The sequence below is a fragment of the Lycorma delicatula genome, chromosome 12 (genome assembly GCF_047948215.1).
Source record: "Lycorma delicatula isolate Av1 chromosome 12, ASM4794821v1, whole genome shotgun sequence".
Classification (NCBI taxonomy): Eukaryota; Metazoa; Arthropoda; class Insecta; order Hemiptera; family Fulgoridae; genus Lycorma; species Lycorma delicatula.
In genome coordinates this window covers 76758282-76779646 of record NC_134466.1, presented here as the reverse complement: position 1 = coordinate 76779646, position 21365 = coordinate 76758282, and the positions used below count along the sequence as shown (strand labels likewise).

The 21365-nt window shown below is 30.7% G+C and overlaps 1 protein-coding gene across 3 annotated transcripts in view; it reads right to left on the bottom strand.

Moving 5' to 3' along the window:
- Positions 1-21365, bottom strand: part of LOC142333189 (uncharacterized) — an 87032-nt gene that overhangs the window by 33765 nt on the left and 31902 nt on the right. For 2 of the 3 annotated variants that reach the window (XM_075380153.1, XM_075380151.1), the window contains exons 6-11: positions 19810-19830; positions 14868-14966; positions 10628-10651; positions 6343-6384; positions 2595-2630; positions 107-145 (exon numbers count right to left, since the gene is read on the bottom strand). In XM_075380153.1, the coding sequence (XP_075236268.1) occupies positions 107-145; positions 2595-2630; positions 6343-6384; positions 10628-10651; positions 14868-14966; positions 19810-19830 (261 nt within the window). The remainder of the gene's footprint in view (positions 1-106; positions 146-2594; positions 2631-6342; positions 6385-10627; positions 10652-14867; positions 14967-19809; positions 19831-21365) is intronic. The other variant, XM_075380152.1, reaches the window with a different exon arrangement.

Here is a 21365-nt window from a genome sequence, read left to right as displayed (position 1 = left end):
AGTAAACTTAGTTTATAAAAATTAACACCATAGAGATTGGAAATAAAAGATTACTAAAAACTACTAATTATTAAACCTATATTATTAAATTATAGTAGGTAGATACCTGTGATTATACGGTAGTCTTGAAAACATATTTTTAGAGCTGTAAAATGAGATAAATAATATTAAAATGAATCGTAATAAATAAAATGTGACATTTTTTAATATTTTTTATTGACAAAATTAATTTACAACTGTATAGGAAGCTGAAGTTGGAGTATCTGAGACAAAATGTGGTTGGTTGTGAAAGAAACATATTGATAATCAACAATCCAGTCACTTAACTGTGACCGTAATAAAAAAATATATGCAGTGCTAAAATAAAGTAATTATGCAAATCATATAATTCTAGTGATATTTTGTGGTATAGAAATTATTATTCTTGGAAAAACAATATATTATTCTGCTAGAAATAGAATGTAATAGTTATTGAACATCAATCTACAATAATTTTTTTCATTTTTTATGACCGCATATGATCACTTTAGTCAGTCCATTATCCAAATTTCTTCGAAGGACTGTTCGAGCCTTGCGGTCCTCCCACTACTTTTTCATACATTCCAATCTTCATGTCTTCTGGTGTTGAAAAGGTTTGTGTTGTGAATATCTTTCTTGAGAGTGTGAAGCGATTGTTTTTGTACTTTATTTTTTTTGTGTAATTTTTTCTTGGCTGTGGTGTCTTCTGGTGTAAGGCCAATTTCCTTGAGATCCTCTCCTATTTATCTGATCCACCTGCATCCTGTCTTGGTTTTTTCGAGTCGAGATTGGACTACACCGGCTGTTTCAGAAATCTTAAATCTTCATTTTAGACATCCTAGTCGCCTCTTATGTATGATATCTGTATTGGTTCTAACTCTGCACACGATGTTGTTGGGCACGATCAACCAATGCCCATTTTTCTGGTACTTTTTGTTGATGCAGTTTCTTCCAGTTCTTCTTTCAATTTTCTGGAATCTGTCAGTCTTTGATTGTTCATTCAGATGTTAGTGTTTCTGCTGCATATGTGTCTTTTAGTTTTATAATTGTGTTGTAGTGTCTTATTTTTGCATTTATGGATAGACATATTTTACTGTAGGTGTATCAGGTTAATTTTTGTGCATCAGCTAGTATGTTTGTTGTGGTTTGGATTGAGGTTTTTTCGTTTACCTTGTTTGTTATTATTTCTCCAAGGTATTTAAATCGAGTTATCATTTTGACTTTATATTTACTTATGTTTATTCTTTTAAAATTTTGGTTTTTGTGGCACAATTTCTGTCTTTGTGAATGATATTTTGAGGCCAGTTTTATTTGCAGTATTTTGTAGTTTTAATAACTGTGTTTTAGCTTTGTCTATGTCATTTGCTAGCACTGCCAAGTCACTGACAAAACCAAGGCAGTTGGTTTTGAATTTTGGGCTATTTTTATTTTTAGAGGGCATTTTTTGAGCCATTCCCTCATTTCAATTTCCAGAGTGCAGTTAAGTAGTAGCGGTAAGAGTTCATTCCTTGGCACCGTCCTGCATTGATCTCAAATGTTTCCGAGAGTTTGCCTCTGAATTTCAGTTTTGACTTGTTTGTGTGTTTTGAGTGTTTGTGTGGAACAGTTTTATCATGTTTAGTAATTTTGGATGTAGTCTGAGGTGTTTCAGAATTTTTATAGGGATTCTTTGTGGCTTCCTTGAAGTCCACAATTTTTATCACCATGTCTCCGCTTATTTTACTGTTTTAATCTATTATTAACTTGAGAGTCATGATCTGGTGTTGTTTTTTGAAAATTTTTTGGTAGTTTCTTGACTGTGTTTTGCTGAATTCTTGTTTTATAGATTTAAGTGTGTCCTTATGGTGTTGTCTTCTTATTTTCCTTAGGCTAGGAGTGGTTATTTTTCTTTGTTTTACTAGGTTTTGGAAGCATGTTTCTGATTTTTTGGATTGGTGAAATAGAAATGCTTGATATCTCTTCTCCACCGTTTCGTAGCACTTGTTGTTCCACCTCTGATACTTTTTATGTGGTTTTATTGAGGCCAAATCTTCTGCGATTTGTTTAAGGTTGTAACCTTACTAATATTTAAAATTAAATACTTTAAATTCCTCTGTCAGTAAGCTTTTAAGTAATACTTTTTAAAATTAAACACACTTGTGTTTGGTGCATCTTTGTTTACCTTGTTAAAATAATATATTTTCAAATTATTTTTATTAATCTCTTCCATAAAGTCTAATCATCTTACACTTTATTTTTTATTTAGAAGGTTCAGATATTTAATTTACTGTTTATTATTTATTAGTACTACTATGTACTTTAATGAACAACATTAATTATTTTTTTTGTAAAGTCTAAAAAAAATAAATATCAAACTATTAATCACTTACTACTGATTTATAAAAGTATTCAACTTCCAGTCTACTTTGTATGCATCTGGCTTACATCGAACATTACAATGGATATCATAGATCTATAGAAGTGTGCGCATGTGTTTTGATGTCATACACATGCATACATGCATACACACATACACACATACACACACATGCTTATCCAATATGAGAACACTTTAATAAATTATAAATTGTACTTACAGATTTATGGATTTATCTGTAGGTTGTTCTGAAATTCTGAAATTATAATAGTTTTTTAAAAGCATTCAATTTATTTATTTAATAGAATGAAACTTTTTGCTTAATTTAAAAATAAATATATAAATAATTATTGAAACGGATGTATAAACAATAATTTTGTTATATACATAACAGACTTTATCTGTACACAAAAAATTGATTAAATTTGAAAACAACTTACAATCTATTTAATCATGGCTAGGCCTGACTAAAATGCAGTATAAAATACTTTTATTTAGTTTCTCTAAGACACACAAACCAATCAATCGGTTTATTATTCATTGATGAAATTAGTGAAATAGGGTAAATAAGAAAATCACTTTTATTGTTAAAAAAAGATAAATTATTTTTTAAAATGCGTAATTATTATCATTATAAGAAATCAATTATCATACATCACTATCAAATGGCAATTCAACATTTATACTACAAACTTCTGAAGCGTTAACCAGAACAAATTTTTAAATTTAACCAGTAACTCACTGAAGGGTGACTGAAAATAGTTGGAAATAAATTATAAAAAATGAATTATTTATATAAAATCTGGTTCGGTTTATCATTTCAGAAATTTATGTCTTTAAATAATCTTCATTGTCAAGCCTTATGGACAAAACCATAGTAAATAGTAACTCAGAAATATCTACAGTTTCTAAAGAATGTCTGACCAAAATATTGACTTTAATATGCCTTTTTCACGTGCAATACTGTAAGCTAGAACTCCCATATTCACTCCTTTGAAGGGTATTAAAAGTCTGACTGATCAGTTACTATAGTGTATTTTATGTTAACGTTTAGATTGAATGGTGTCAGCTATCTATATATTCTGGTGAGGCTTTGGCACTTTTTCATGTTATTTTTTTCTTTAAATGTATATGAAACATCCACAACCTATGATTAGCTATGATAAAAAAATAATTACGTGTTCAAAATTATAAATGCTTTCTATATTTATTGTTCCAAAGGCAAGAAGCAATACCAGTGAACAGAAAATGTATAAGGATTTTACCTGAGCAGACTGCTACTTTAATACCAACATTCCAGAACAAATAACAAGTAATTCCCATCATTTTTTCATGTAAAATTCTGTCCAATATCTTCCACTAATCGATAGAGCAAGTTTACAAACTAAATCCAACACCAGTAAAGTGCTGAATTAACGCCTGAAATGAAAACAGCATCTACTTGATTATAATTTTTAAATTTGTACATCCTCCTAAAGATTTTGTTACCTACTTCTTTAGTTTGCCGTTTAAGGAACTAAAGATCAGACAACAATTAAATGTAGCGCCTGCATTATGAAAAGTCTTTATTGCTGAGAAAGCATTCCAGAATATTTCTCTCCAATACTTCATCAGGACATTATCTGATGTGTTGCAAGGAGATTCCAGGCATTAAGCATCTACGGCGATAACATATAAAATTTATTAATTACAACCAAAATTTCAAGCATATAAGCACATTCAGTACGCTTCCATGGATATTTCTTATATCGAGCTAAATGCCCAATAACATCACCACATTTACCCTCTCCATTCTATTAAATTCACCTATATATATCTTTGAAATAATTTTAATGCAGGAAAGAGATTTTCGTAAAATCTGTCCAATAAGTCATCACATATTCTGTATTAAATCTGTATAATGTTGTCGTTATTTATGTTAAACGGAATGGAATTCAATTGAATCAAAAATAAAAAATTTTACGATAGAGAAATCAAGTTATGGGAAAAATTCCTTATCTCAAAGCTACTCTGATATGTTAACCAAATCTAAATATTTTCCATTACTACGCATGAGAAATATATCTCCCTGAACTACATGGTGTGACCTTTGGCAGAGGGCACTATCCTGCCACCACAGATTCATAGAAGCGATAAATATTTATATAATAAAATGTAAGGGGAAAAATAAAAATAACATTTTTATCTAATTTCAATATAAAAACGATCTTCGTTAGGCCAAAATTACAACAAAAAAAATCTGTTACGTTTGTTGAGACTGAGTTATTTAAATTACTTATTTAATTTTTTATATTCTTTTTAATGTTCACTTTTTTGTTGCTGCTGTTTACATTTTTTTCTGCTGTTTCATTTTTATTTAATATAGGACTTTTAAATTTAAAAGACTTCAGCTTCGTTCGGCTCTTAACACTTCACTCGGATCGTTTCGGATGCACTCGGCTCCTGACGAATCAGCGGCCTCACGAAAATTATACAAGCAAGCTCTACACTATATTAGTCCAGTCCTTAAAGAAACGATTTCAGCCCGCTATAGGCTGAAAGGGAGCGCGTCTCGGAAGACAGGCTTATTAGCACATCGTTCCGCCGGATCCGTACCGCTAAAAACCTCCGTTGGATTGGAACGCAATCCAAACGAATCAACGCCATCTCCTATTAATAACCCAACCCACCAGTATAATAGAATCACCCAGCAGCAAAGGAGGCAAGTCCGCATACTGCGAAAAGTAGGAGGGCATTAAACCCTCCGACATCCTTGCGTTCCGTTCCGTTACATTAGTTCAGTCCTACGCTAGTTATACGCTCAGCATCAGTTCAGTTTCAGTTCTATTCCAGTCATTTTACTTACAGAAATATTACAATTACAATGAAACAGTTATAATTAAAATTATATTTCAATCACATTCAAACAATTAATAATATACAAATACAATATACTTCAATCACAATAAAATATTTATAACAACAAGAAATCATGATTTAAATTATTAAATGAATCATCGCCAATTTTCAACAACGTTAAACGTTTGATTTATTTCAGATGTAATTTTGCAAAATCGATGGTACAGTGATGTATTATAAAAATAAATGCTTTGGTAAATGTAGGGGTGCTAGAGTACCATTTCAGTTTCAAAAGATATTTCTAATGATGGTACTGAAAATTTTAAGCTTTGTTAAAACAAAATTTCAAATAAATAAATTAAAAAGAATTCATTAAATGATGAATGCCATCCTAATAAATAGTTTTTGTTATATGGGAAAATACGTTTCTCACAACTTTTGTAGTGATATGAAAAGGAAGAGACAAATTCATAGACTCCGTATAAAGCAACTAAAATGAAATACCGATGTACTATTTTGCCGCAATATCAAAACATGAATATCCAGCGGCAACCTTCGAGCACATCTCAATCACACGAAGCAAAAACCAGATCTTTACCTGGTAAAATAATGGGGATGTACTTTGGGATTCTTTTTGGCGATGGATACTAGATCAAAGAACAATCATCACTAAGTATTACGCCATTGTCTTACAAGATGAAGGGAAGCCTGGAAGGTCTTGTTCCAAGAGGATAAAGTTCATCATTACATTTCTGCTTTAACTTGGATGTACTGTAACAGCTCAAGTAGCATGTGCTACCCGCCCGCTGCACGGCGTAGAGATCGTTCTATCAAGTTATCATCGACTTAATCGTTTTCCATCAAGTTTGGTCGACTTAAGGAATTATCAAAAGTGAAGAAATTCGATTCTAATAAGAAGCTATCGAAATGTATAATGTATGTCGATTTTGTCACTTCTGAGAAAAAAAAGAAAGTTTCACTTCCTGAGAACTGGAATGTATGAATCGCAATAGTGGGAGATCGCATAGAAATTAGTAAGCAAATTATTTGAGTGTATTCCATAAATGAAATTCTTGTTGCTATTTCAACCTCTTCGTTCATCATGATGTTAAGAATATAATAAAACTTACGTTTCAGTAATATCGATCGCTGATACTATTGAATCTGCCTCGCTGAAAGAAAGTGTAAATTTATTTAAATGTAATTTCAAATTCATTTATAAATAATTTTAAATACATAATTCAAAAACTGTGTAGGTATTTTATGAAATATTAAATTATATTTTCATTAAATGATGGTGCCATACAAGTTTTGTATCCGCTGCTCTTCTGTACAACATAAAATATAGATTTTGAAATAACGAAACTGTTATAGTAAATTTTCTTATGTTTTACATAAATAATTTTAAAGTTTTCGATTTTTAAGCGATTAAAACATGAAAAATTCTTAATATTTCCTTTATTTTTTAATCTTATATTCACGGTCACAAGTATAGTTGCATTTCCATTTCAAAATTAATTAATTAACGAAAGTAAAATACCAGAAATTTCGTTCTCTATATATTGAATATATGTATATATCTGTACCTGTAAAGCAAATTGTCCTGACTCGCTGATCAATCAACGCCGATCAAAAACTACTGAAGATAAATTGATGAAAATTTGTATACATCTTCCTGTTACGGTGTAAGTGTACACTAAAAGGGATTTTATGAAATTCCGAGTTAAAGAGTTTAAATGGAATAACAATGAAGTTACTATTTTTTTTATTTTTTGGTAAGAAGTGAAGATATCGACTTAATTTCTAATGTGTGTAATTTTCTTATAAATACCTAAAAGCCATTTTATAGATTTTTCGAAATTCGACCTTGAAAGCGGTGAGAAAATGTAAAAAAATTTGAACAATCATTGCAAATTTTCTTCATTTCCCATTACGATAAACGGATATTAACTACATTGAGACTGGACTCTTCGAATAAATATTTCCTTTTTTTCCTTTTTCTGTTTAGCCTCTGGAGTCACAGTAAGGTATTACTTTAGAGGATGAAATGTATGAATGTAAATGAAGTTTAGTCTTATACAGTTTCAGGTACACAATTCCTGAGTTGTATGGTTAATTGAATTACAACCGCTAACGAAAAACACCGCTATCCACGATCTAGTACTCAAATCTGTATAAAAGTAAACTGCCTTTTCAGTTAAATATCTAAAAATCATTTTCGGGTTTTTTGAATTTCGATTGTTTAAGTGGTGAACGATGTACGGCGCGGGGCCTGAACGTTACTGGCAGGTGCAGCCAGTAAAAACAAAATAAAAGTAATTAAAAAAAGAGAAACTAAGTACGGTCAGAAAAATAAACTTTTACAGGTACAACAAGTAACTAATTATAACTAATATTTTTAAGATGAAGGCCGAATGTTTTGAAGCCCACATTCTTAGATTACTCAATGTTTCGGGTATAGAACTTTTGCTGTAAAGAAATTACAATACGCTGAATTTTTCGAGAGAAGCGAGTCATAACCGAAAGAAACATATTTTATATACTGTATATACTATAGTACTATAGTATATATACTAAAGTATAAATGGGAAAAAGTTAAGGAAATAAAAGCTGAAATCTGAAAATTTAAATAAAATATTTTTAAACTGCGAAAAGCCGTTTTTTATTTATTAAAAGAATCAAAGGGTTTTCATAACTTACAGAATCTTACGAAGCTGAAGATAAAATATTTAAAGGGAAAATGAATTATTAGTGACCGAGGTTTACGAAGTAGAAAAACGAATAGTCGAACAACGACAGTATAGTAGGACTGAACGATTTGAGAATTTGCGAAGTCCTTAAAATAATAAAAAAAACGGCAAAAACACTACATACTGAAATATATGAACCTGAAGTTAACGCACCACATGGGCTGTGTTTTAAGAGAAATCAAGACCTCCCCCAACATTGACACTTCCTATTTACTGTAATTTCATTACTGATGAAAAATGGTTGATTGAACGCTGAAGATTCAGACAAAAACTGAAAAAAATATATATAAATATTTTAATTCTCCTAAAAACTTACGAACTTCGCATATTTAAGGAAATTTACCTGACGGACCGGTGTACATTAATGAGATCCTCTCGCAGTACTATCGAAACTTTCTCATCGAAGTCAGACTGTTTATTAAAAGGAACAATTGTGAAGATTCCAAATCGGAAAATATTTGCAATAGGAAGGAGAACGGTCCAAGAAATCGGTGGATATCAAATTTAAGGGATTTGGAATCACTCGGAAATGTAGCGACAAATCTGACTGCAAGAGGTTCGTCTGCTGTCAGTTAATGTGATTTTGAACTTTAATGATGTTTGGTATGCTAATCCATAAAATTTTATGATGTTTGGATTTAATTATCTGGGTAATACCGTGGATTCAAATTTTAGGTAAGCACGATATTAAAATTGTTGATAATTTACTCATAAATATTCTTACCAATAATAAGAACCAAAATAAATTGATTTAACGGTTATTGAATTTTAAAAATATGTTTTTTAATAGAAATTGAGATAACTCGTGATATGCGCTTTTATTTTAATTCAGACGGCTTGCACTGTCATAAAAAAATGCTGTCAATTTAATAAATATGATGGGTCATGTATCTTTGTCAAAAATAATCTAAATTTCATATCGTTTCATGTGAATTGTTATTGGAATGTAACGAATTAAGCATTAAAATAAAATTCGATAATTATGGTTGGTTACAACCGATTGTGATTTACATATCGCCTTTCGAAATTGACGGAAACTCATTTCTGGATGGTTTAAATAATTACATCAGCGACTTAACGTGGAATATGAGGTTAATATGGTTGGCGATATTAACATTCATATTAAGTTAACGACCATTTAATTTATGAATATATAAAACTTATGAGCAAAGTTGTGCTACAATAATATATTATGGTTATACGAATTTTAATGAAAAATATGAAGACTCGTGAACAGAAAAATAATTTAGTAAACATTTAGGAAAATAATTTAATTATGAAATATTTTTAAAGCTACTATAACCGATCGCTTTTTCAATCGATTTCCCCACGGTTATGACAGCAATCAAAATACAGAATATAATGTTAAAACACTCAAAGGTAAAGAAAAAACTTAATTTAAGTCTATTACAGCAATTTTTGATTCAAGAAAATTGTGAAAATTTGCGTAGTCGTAAAGACGATTCAGTGGATAATCTATTCGCTATTTTTGTATTCATATTATGAAATTATATTGAACTTTGGAGACGGCCGCTTAGGCTATCCCATAAAAACGACTGTTAGAATCCTGAATTGCATTAGGTTTCATTAACTAAAATATTATTAGGAACAGAATATTTAGTAAAATAAAAAGGAACTTTTCAGTAATATTTTTAAAAACGAATATAAATATTAAAAGAATATTAATCGATACAACAAAAGGAAATTTGAATCTAATAAGGACTTCACTCCGTATTACATCATAATAATAACTGCAACACAGTTGTTGCCATGGTGATCTCTTTCCTAAGCTGAAAGAACGTTCCTAGGTGAACGTTTTAGAGTTTGAAAAGTTATCGATCCAGGAAATTCGACGCTTCAACAAAGGTTCGTCTCCTGAGAGAAACCCAAAAGATACTAACCCGTTGCTTAGCATGCATTTACACGTGGGGGGATTATATCGAAGAGCTGAAAATTTGATTTGCATTTAAAATGCTCCTAAAAGCGGTCTACGTTAAGGTTGTTTTTGCAATCTTCTTTTATACTCAAATATTTTGTAAATTTTGAAGTAAAATGTACCAGCTTAATCAAAACATAATCTATTACAATCTGTAAGAATAAATGTTGTTTGCAGAATATGTTTTCTCTCAGACAAAAAGATTTGTACCGGTATAAATAGTTTATTTTTTCTTATTATTTACGGATTAAGATTTGTAAAGTTCTTAAAAAAGATCTGTTTTGTAATATATTAGTACAGACATACTGAAATGCAGGCCGCATTCAAGAAAACAATGATAAGTAAATAACCGGCAGAGTATTCAATTGCGTTAAAGTCGATCGTATCAGATTGTTCGACAACATTTTATATTCGAATAAATTTTGTTAAAATTCTAAATCAAAATATTCTGATTAAAAAATATATATAATATTCATGAGTGTGATTACGTTCAACAAAAGCCCTATTTTGATAAAGACTTTCTGAAGTTGCAGCTGGAGATGTGAACATAAGTCTATTGTACGCTTGTGCTAATTTTAGGGTTAAATACTTGTATATTGGTATAGAAAAAGAAAAAAATATATGAAAATAAAGAGGTTTTATATGAACTATGTAGAAAAGAAGGCATTTTGCAGACCATAATTCCAGTAAATAGAATCTATTAATTAAATGTTAATTTTTATTACTTACGTATATATTATTCCTCCTCTTATTCTGAAACAAAATATTAGCTTTAATTTAGTATAATATTATTGGAATTCACAATCTTATTTTTTTATTAACTAATATTTTCTTTCTGTTTTCGTTCCGTACACTAATGACTCGGTATTAAATATAGGTTGGAAAAAATAACACAAATGATTATTTTAAGAGAGGTATAAGAATCCTCTGTCTATGACTATTCTAAGCGAAAAGAGGTTCGTGTCAGTAATGTGTCAAAAACATTATTTTATTGATCGCCTTATTTATTTTAAAGATTACGAAGAACTTATGATTTTTAATTACTAAATTTTGACGAATGAGTTTTTCGATAGTTGCATGCGTATCTATAAAATTACGTAACTTGTGTTATCGTATTTTTATGATATTATAACCTGGTGGATCGCATCAGTGTCGCATCATTTGTATAAATTATGAGGCTCAGCTGATAAATTTTCCACAGTAGCTAGCGTGCAGAGTTGATAGCTAAAATCGTCCTCTTCAAAACTGCGATAATGCGTTGAAATCCGTTTACCGGTTTGTTTTCAGTAGCAACTAAATTGGACTCGAGTACGGCCAATAGGTCAACACGGTTAAAACAGTGCGCAGCGATCGAATTTTTAACAGTAGAAAATGTGAATCCTACGAATATTTTACATCGTTTAAAAGCGGTTTACGGTTGTGAAACTGTTGACTGGAGTACTGTGCATAGGTGAGCGTTGAAATTTAGTGAATATGAAACTGGTAGAGCGACAATTGAAGACGCACCTCGCAGCAGACATCCTGTTTCTGTGACTGTGAGAAACATCGAAGGGAGGACGACGATTTGCTTCAAATTGACCGGCGAATCACCCAGCAACACATCTAAAGAACGAGTAAGCCGTATTATCGAATAACTGGGTTACCGTAAAATCTGTGCACGATGGGTACCGCGCAAACTCTCTGATCGCTTTCCACAAGCTGAGGTTTGAACCTACTTCGACGGATATGACTCCGTGCGACTTCCCCTTCTTCAGTCATCACAAGAGGGATGTCAAAGATAATCATTACATCACCGACGATGAGGTAAAGGAAGCTGTGGCCGCTTGGATCCTAGAAAGACCGCCAGAATTTTTCAGTAAAGGAATGCAAAAACTTGTCACACGTTGGGAAACGTGTATCTTTGTAAACAGGGATTACATTGAAAATAAATACAGCATCTTTTAACTAAGATATTGTTCTTTATTCATTTTTTATTTCATTCCGATGCTACGCGTGTGTGCAAAATTTATCAGCAGAGCCTCGTATTACTTAATTCTTTCTATCATTCGTTACTTTAATCCAAAATAATGCGAATTTAGTATTGAAATCCCCAGAACTAAGACTTAAATTTTACAATCTGGGGACGATAACTTCTTATTCTGTCTTCGCCTCTTATTTACTATATGAGGTATCATAGACAAAAAAAAAGGCAATGACGAGTGAGAGACGCTATCTCTCGTACATTTAAACAGTGTACTGTATACGATTGAATGAACCATCCGTGTAGTATGCCAAAGACAAGACACCAGTGACGTAGTTACTTTTAGCCGTAGGTTTACGAATTTTTTGGTACCGATAAGTTACGATGTAAACGAAATTTATTAACTCTAATTCTAATTCTCGTATAAAAGTTATTATGTCCGAGGTAATCGGTAAGGATTTTTCTCCTTTGTCCATCGCATCCATAACCTTTTCTATAAACAATATCGATGTAATAATTATTGTTAATTTTCATTTACCGAAGCAATATTGTTTTGCAATCCTTATATTTCCATTCAAATGAAAGATTCTAACCGATTACAAACTGCACTTTTAAATAATTTCATGTTTAAATAATATATAATATTACTGTACGCACAAAGTTTAATCGCCTGAAGAATATTCTAGCGTCCGCTAGAATAATTTGGATTTATGTTTTAAAATATGCAGCCGAGATGAAAATTAATTTGTAAATTCTAAAGAACCTCACTCAGGTATTGGCTTTTGTTATTTTGATCGCTATTAGGTTTGTCTCTTAATTCATTATTCGCATTGTCGTTTATCTATAAAACGTTAATAAAAATTGATCTATTTATTTGATTATTTAACTGATCTATTTATTGCAAAAGTGCAAGTGAAAAAGAATCCTGCAAAATATTAAACTTGTGACTTAGTTTGAATGCAATTTTTTTTTTCACTTTAAATTATATTTTATATTAAAATCAATGTATGTATGCGGCGGGCTAAAAGATCAGTATCTTTTGTAATAGGCGCGTTTGATATATTCAACTGTATTAATTAATTTATATATAACTAAGTTGATTATATTGATGTTTATGTACAGGAAACCAGAAGCTGTTTTTCTTCGGTCTTTGTGAAAAATAAGAGGATTCTATTGAAATCCATGACGAATCCCGTGCGAGATTTCCTAATTTTCTACTATCGATCGGTTAGCATCTACAAAAGCTGAAATGAAATTTGAAAATATCGGCAAAAAACTAGCTACAAGATCATTTATCTTGTTTACAGCAAGATGGGAATCCTCCTTATTGTGTTCTTAGTAAAAGTTTATCTCGATAAATCATTTCCTGAACGGACAGGGCGTTAAGGAACACCGCGTTCATATTATTTAATGCCTTGAAAATTTTCAACCTGCGAAATTGTTAACCGCATGGTTTCTTCAAATGAAATTGTCCGGAACCATCTCAAACAGTCGATTTTAGAAAATTTGACAAAACTATTAGAAAATGTATAACTCGGCGGTTAAATGTTGCCACGAATTATTAAAAGCAAAATTACAACGCAATGTATAAAACAATAATATTAATTATCACGGAGTTCGGCGGTAAGACGCGACGAAGTCAACGAACTACGTTTATAGTTCTAAACATGACCTGACCTTGCAGTGAAATGAAAACGGGGGAAAAAAATAAATAAGCGGGAAAACATTATATTTCAGTTAAATTAGATTAGTAATAAACAATACTTTCAAAAAATACCTCGAATTTTGTTAGATAACGTACTGGAAATAATAAAATTTAAAAGAAAGTATATTATAGCTTGTTTTAATAGTAAATGCTGTTACGTAAAAGAAAGTACTGAACGTGAAACAATTTGTTTAATTCTCACAACTTCTTTAAAAAAAATTAAAAGTATTCGTTTACTAGAGATATGCTAGTATTATTAAAAGAGGAATAAATGAAACAGAATAAATTCGACTGGTAAAATCGAATTTAACGATAAAAATCGAGGGTTACACTTACAAAGTAAGTATAATAGTTTTATTAAAAAAGAAAAATGATATGGCTGTCAACAAAAAAAAAATTGGCTGTGAAATTCAATTTTTTTGTTGTAAGGCAATAAACTTTAATAATAAATCCATAAGATAACAATCAGTAATTCATAAAAAAATAAAATAATAATCTAACTAAACGCAATGATATCAAAATAATTACACAATGAAATTGTAAACCGTACGGTAAGATTCTCCCAGATATCATTTCTTCCGCTCAAAAAAAAAATTTCTGTAATATAAATAAAACTATTTTTAACAAAACGATACTGATATCAAAAAAGATGACACTACATTTTATTATATCTGTTATTAATTTAGAATTTTCTTTAAATAAAATACACGTTAAATATATGTAATGTACAATAATAGATAATAAAGAATGTTTAAGCGTTCCATATAATAAGGAAAATAAAAAGATTTGTACAAATTTTTCATACCGGCCCGATTTCATTTATACGTAATGCATATCACATTTACAAAAATAATACAATTCTTATGATTTTTCGTTGTTTAATAAATGAAATCGGGCCGGGAAGAGTATTGTTACAATTTTTTTTTCTTTGCTTATTATGTGGAACGCTTAAACATTGTTTATTATCTATTATTGCATATTACATATATTTATCATTTACTTTTTTTTAAGTTCTAAATTAATGTCAGATATAATAAAATGTAGTGTCTTACCTTTTCAGTATCGTTTTGTTAAAAATAGTTTTATTTATATTACAGAAATTTTTATTTTTTGAGCGGAAGGAATGATATCTGCGAGACTAAGGTTTACAATTTCATTGTAATTTTTTTGGATATAAGGAAGGTATCGGTATTTGCTTTGCTTAAATTTTATATATTAATTTCTTTCTTTCTAGTGATGGGGAGACTCACTTTTAGCCCGCCCGTATATTTACGATATTTATTGCAAAAATAATATTTTCTTACATAATTGTATCCGGGATTGCGTTAAGAAGCTTAAGAAGTGTCGGTAATAATATTTCTTCATTTTGACCGCGACGATCCTCAACAATCGTTAATTTAATTCTAAAATAAAAATCAACACAAAGGAAATTATTAAAAACAAATAATTATGTTCAATTTTTTTTCATTAGATAGTAAAATTATAAAAAAAGTTTTCTTATTAACATTTCTTTCTCATCGATACAAATAATGCAATAAGCAAATTTGCTGATATTTTATAAAATTCTAGCGATATGTTTTCTTAGATTTCGTAATATAATAAATCAAAATCATAAGCAATATTTAAAAAAAAAAATACGTTGATAAGAGAAATTAAATATTTGATTATGCATTTGTACTTTTATTATTAATTATAATTAAAATTTGATGAAAAGTTTAATTAAAACAGAAAGAATGATTTTTAACTGAATATAGAAATTTTGAGATTATTCCCAAAATTTGTGTCATCACTGGTTGCAAATAGATCGTCCAATTGTAGCAGTTTTAGGAGAGTTACGTTTCATAATACCCTTTCTGTTCTATTTTTTAATTTGATATGCACTTCTTCCTTCATTTTCTTTCCAGCAACCAAGCAGTTCACTTCTCTACTTCGAGAATTTTTTTTTTTTTTTTTGTCTTCAGTCATTTGACTGGTTTGATGCAGCTCTCCAAGATTCCCTATCTAGTGCTAGTCGTTTCATTTCAGTATACCCTCTGCATCCTACATCCCCAACAATTTGTTTTACATATTCCAAACGTGGCCTGCCTACACAATTTTTTCCTTCTACCTGTTCTTCCAATATTAAAGCGACTATTCCAGGATGCCTTAGTATGTGGCCTATAAGTCTGTCTCTTCTTTTAACTATATTTTTCCAAATGCTTCTTTCTTCATCTATTTGCCGCAATACCTCTTCATTTGTCACTTTATCCACCCATCTGATTTTTAACATTCTCCTATAGCACCGCATTTCAAAAGCTTCTAATCTTTTCTTTTCTTTTCTTTTCTTTTCGAGAATTTAAGGCAAAATAAGTGTTAAAAATTTTTTTTAATTTCTGTTTTCTGTATTTTTTTTTTTTTTTAATATTATAAATTTATAACAAGTAATTGTGAAAACTCAATAGAAATTAAAAGGTAATTAATGAAATTATACAAACAAAAAAAAACAATTAACTAATTTGACTGATAATTAAAAATTAAAGCAGGGTGTTCATAAAGTCTTTCCATGATTACAAAAATTTACTACAAAAAAAAAACTTTTAGAGTTGCAGCTGTGCGGTTTGCGAAAAAAAATTATCAAAGTTTATTTACCACGCCAATAAAGTACAACAGCATATGCGCCTTTTGTCGCTCGTAGAATGCCCAACGGATAATGAATTTCACGCTATGTCTTGGTCAACATTTCTTCGGTAACTCTAGCAACAACTTCAGTTATTCTCCTTCTCAATGTGTCCAGATCAGGTACAGGTATCGCATAGAATCTGTCGGGGTTATATGTTGCGGCATATCCTGGTAAATGTTAGCTGTTATTGATTGCACGATGAAAAAGAATGGACTAATGATTCTGTTGTGCATCCACCGCACCGCACATTCACTGTAAGAGAATCTCTACTTTTTCCCTGGTAAAGTATGGATTTTCTGAACCCCTATTCTTACATTACGCCTGTTTACTTTTTCTGAGGTGTGGAAAGTAGCCTCGTTTGAAAAACATAACGGATGGCCGCCCTGTTTGCGGAAGATCAACTGCACTTCCACTTTCCTTAAAGTTTGCATACGACGCAACGACATTCTTACTATCGGGTGCTAGTCGTCCGTATTCCATTCTAAAATTTCGCTGCACAGTAACGGGTGATTTCGATTCGCGATATACATTGAGTTTTCTCCTGGATTGACGCCATCTTATAAAAAATAGATCACAGTGCCCTCTACTCTTCCTCTACCTGAAACAAATCAATATTAAAAAAAAACGATAATTTTTGCTTTCTTTTGCCATAACCCGCACAGCTATAACTGTAACACATTTTTGTAGTCATGGAAAGATTTTAAGGACATTATATATATAAGTTAAGAGTATGATATTTACTACATATAAGCGTTAATAATGGAATGTGTTCCTAGTAATCATTTGTTTCTAAGAATTATTATTGTATTAGAACCTTGGTCTTTATGTAATATTTCTAGTTAGTCTCTGTAGAACTCACCTCTCTCAAGATAACATTTACGTTTATTAAATAAGCAGTAGCAGGTTACGCTAAATCTTTTAAACTGAGGAATATAGAAATAATTATAATTAAAAGCATATTAACTGTAAATAAATTAAAATAGTTTTTTTAAAGCGTAATTTGTTAAGAAAGAAACTTGTGTGTATATATATATATATATATTAACTATTTTTTTTAATTTTACCTTCATGCCAAAAGGGCTTTTTACACCACATTTTGTATTTTACTGTCTTATTCAGCTTATTTTTAGCTATATTTTTAAGGGGGGTAACAAGTCCTAATTTCCAAGCTAAATTGTTATAGAGATATAAATCAGGATATGCCCTTTCTTAAGTTATGTATATATTTTTGTGAAAAAATAGGCCAATCTTGATATTAGCCATTCATTATTTTTTACGGAAATAACTTTTTGAAAAAGGCAACATTTCAGAGATAGGCCGTTATAAACATATTTTTAAAGAACAAATTTTAGTTTAGTCTTACATATGAAATTTGATTCCTAATATATTTAATTTATAAAAAGATCAGTATGATTTGATAACGCTCTTTAATAAGGGGATTTTTGTGTATTATTTCACACCAGGCTGGAAAGGATTGTATGAAACAAGTCTATACAACAGTGACTAACCGTGGAAATTTTGGTCATTTATTAGGTTTGGCCCAGCGACTTACGGATCTTGGGCCTGTCAAGGAATTCTCCAGTCAAATAAATATCTAATGTGACTGCACTGTTGGGGGCAGTAATTAAGATGTCAATCTATCACCTATTATTGTAGGTGTTAGAATAGCACCGTGGTACATATTGGTCAAATATTTCATTCGCTCTTACCAGACTATCCACCCTCCAGCATATTTTATATTTTAACATAGTAGAGATTTTAAGTTTGCCAAAATAAAATTAAAACTGACTAATATTATAATGAGTTTTAAGTCTCCAGAAACAGAATCCAGGTTGTCATTAGGTACCCAGAGAATATGTAGCGAGAGAAATGCAAGTTAACTGATAATCCATAACAACGGACTCAGCTGTCTGAACTTCAGCGTACATTAAGTAGTTTTGATGAAACTGGACTAAAATGAGAACTGTAGCCTCATTACATAATATCGACAGCTTTTCAGAACAATGAAATGTTAATGTGAGCTGTTTCACATGCTCATCCGTATGCACTAAATACGTATAAAACTGCTCTATATTTTGATTTGACTTGTATTTTTTGCACATAATATTTTGTGGTCCTGTAGCGCATAATGTCTGATCGACTTATGCCCGTTTCCGTATAAATTACTGAGTTTACTTACAACTTTAATTAGCATTTTTTGTGACTTTTTCACCACGTGCTCGTAGGACAGCTTCCGGCGGCCATTTTATGTCCAAAGTTAGAGTCCAAGAGTGGCTACCTCTGCAAAGAGCTTGTTAAAAGACATGTGTTGGCAGTGCTACCAACTGTCTTTTAATTAAATTCCAGTGAATCGTACGATTGAATTGTGAACTATACTTAATTTAATTTTTTATTTTAATTTTATATTCTATTATTTAAAGTTACGTATTTTATAAGTGAATATTTTTTAGCATGCCCCTAGGGGCATAGGACTGAATTACATGAGTAAAAAATTTTCGAAAATTTTTATAAGTCTACGATTCGTTCGTGAACGATATTGGACTTAGTGAAATTTTAAGGATTAAATAGTAAAATCTTGTTTTCCTTATATCTTCGGACCTTGCCCCCAAGCCCAAAACCGTTTGGGCACTGGGCCAGACCCCCCAATTTTTTTTTTGTATCCCCGAGAAAATCCCAAAATTTTACTCCTCTCCCTAGAAATTCTTTCTTTGGGTCCGGTGTGCCTACGGCCTGGTCAGTTTTTACAACGGAGTTTTCTAAGCCGAGTTACAGGTATTTTTTTTTTTTTTTTTAATGAATGCCCCTGAAGCCAGGAAAAGGCGTGCAGCTCTCCAATTAAGAGTCCGGAGGATGAAGAAGTGGAAATGGCGCTGATCCCTACTCACCAGGATCTGCTGGCCTTGCGAGAAGAAATGGATAAGCTGTTGGTGTTGATTCAGGAGACCGTCACCACGAAACGGGAAATTAAGGAGTCTGTATGGGTCCTTGATAAACGTGTGGACGTGGTGATGAGACTGGCAGAAGAGTGGACGCCTCGGGATACGGTGGAGGTGGCCACCCAGGCTACGAGGCCCAGCACATCAGCGACGGCGGCGGAAATTAAACACCAGCTGGAGACTGGAGTGGAGAAGTCACAACTCGCTCATATTTTACTTAATAAGAAAGTTATAGCGATATTTTTTTTTCGAAAAATCTCTCCCATTTCCATGCTCCGATCTTGCCCGTTAACGTACTTGATCGAGATTTTGGTAGTTATATTTTATGTATCAATTTTAAAGTGATTGGCGCAAAATTACGGCAGTTATCGTTTCCATAAGAAAGTGAAATTTAAATATATATAAACTTTTGAACTGACGGTGGTTTTGGGGTTTGGGGGATGTGAAACGCGAAGATAAGTTGAAATTTTTCGGAAGTCGAATCATGGTACCCATTATAATAGGTAGCTTTATTATGAATCTACCTAAATACTAATCTTTTGTAAATTACAGAATGTACAAATTGATTAAATAACAAATGATATAATATTTGTAAACCTAAGGAGTTTTTAAGGTCTATATATTAGAAAAATAAATGGTATCGGTACTTACAAATCACTCTTATAATATTTACTGCAAAACAAACAAAATATATAAAAACAAATACCTTACAAAAATAAATACATAAAATAATTTGATCCAAACCTCAATAATAATGAATAACGTAAAAAATCTAACAGATCAATAACTATGCGTACGTCTACAATTAATATTTTCTGAAAATCCTCTTGTTTAATTTCACTCTTTTTTTTAAATAAAAAACTGATGTACTTATGTTCACACTAATACGCGAATACAATGTTTTGGAATCTTTTACATCACCACTCTCACAAAGTCATAGGAATGAAAGTGGTGTCATGTAGTTATAATCTACATACTTCAGTTGCTCAAATGAATAACTTACAATAATCGTATTAAATTATGGAGATTTAAAAAAAATATATTCTGAACTTAAAATACTCCTAATGTACAGCAAATATAAAAATAGCTTCCCTTAAATTCATCATATAATGTTCCATTTATAAAAAAAATTTCAAATTTTCATCTTTAAAGTTAAATGAAAAACATTAACAAATTTGTATAAAGTTGCTAAAATATTACATTAACGCATTTTCACTGGATTTATATCTACAGATGCGATTCATAAATCAGAATTTTAAGTTAAATTATATTTTATGAATCAAATATTATTACACAAATTAAAGATAATTAGTTGAAAATAATTTTAATTTAATCGAATAGAAATTATTTTGTTATATTTTTAATTTTAAAAAAAAGTGTTGTGGTTGATCCTCCAAAAATCCAGAACAATTGACCCTTAAATTAATGGCAGCTACACATTAAATATTTGGTTAAGGAATTTGCGAGATGTCGCAAAACTATGATACTACTCAATCTAAATTGAAGAATTAAATTTTGTTGAAGGTGTTGAAAATAATAGGCTCAGATTGAAGATAATTTATGTACCTTAGAATGTAAACCAAATGGATTAATAAATATATTTGTGATAACCTAAACTCAAGTCAAAATACATCTCACGCTTTTAGCCGATCCTATTCAGTTGCCACCAATCAAATTACCATCATTTGAAAGTAATATTCTGTTGCGGTAATATTAGTTTGCTATGTTTAACGATTTATTTCATTCTACAAGTTATCTCTCTTATTTTAATAGTTACATTATCTTTATTCTTCATTAAAAATACAGTATTTGACACGATAAAAAATTTGCCCGTCACAAATGAGAACTGTCTACTGACAAATAATTTATTCGAAAGTAGATTTAGTAATAACTTACAGCCATTCATCATGTAGAGAAACTGTAGAGATTCATTTCAAAGAGTCTTTTCTAATACTTTTCTGATTATTAATATGATCAGTTATCCGTAAATCCACTTAAAGCCATGAATTTTCCAACTGACGTTGAACTTATCGTAACAGATTCTAACTTCCAAGCTAGACCCTATCGTAGATAAGTTGTGGAAGGAAAGATTAATTTGTTCAAAAAATTCAGAAATTAAAAAAAAATAAGGCAAATATTGGAAAACGTAACTTTTAAATCGGATTTCAAAACCATGCTTCACTCGCATCCAGTAGTTCACATAAATT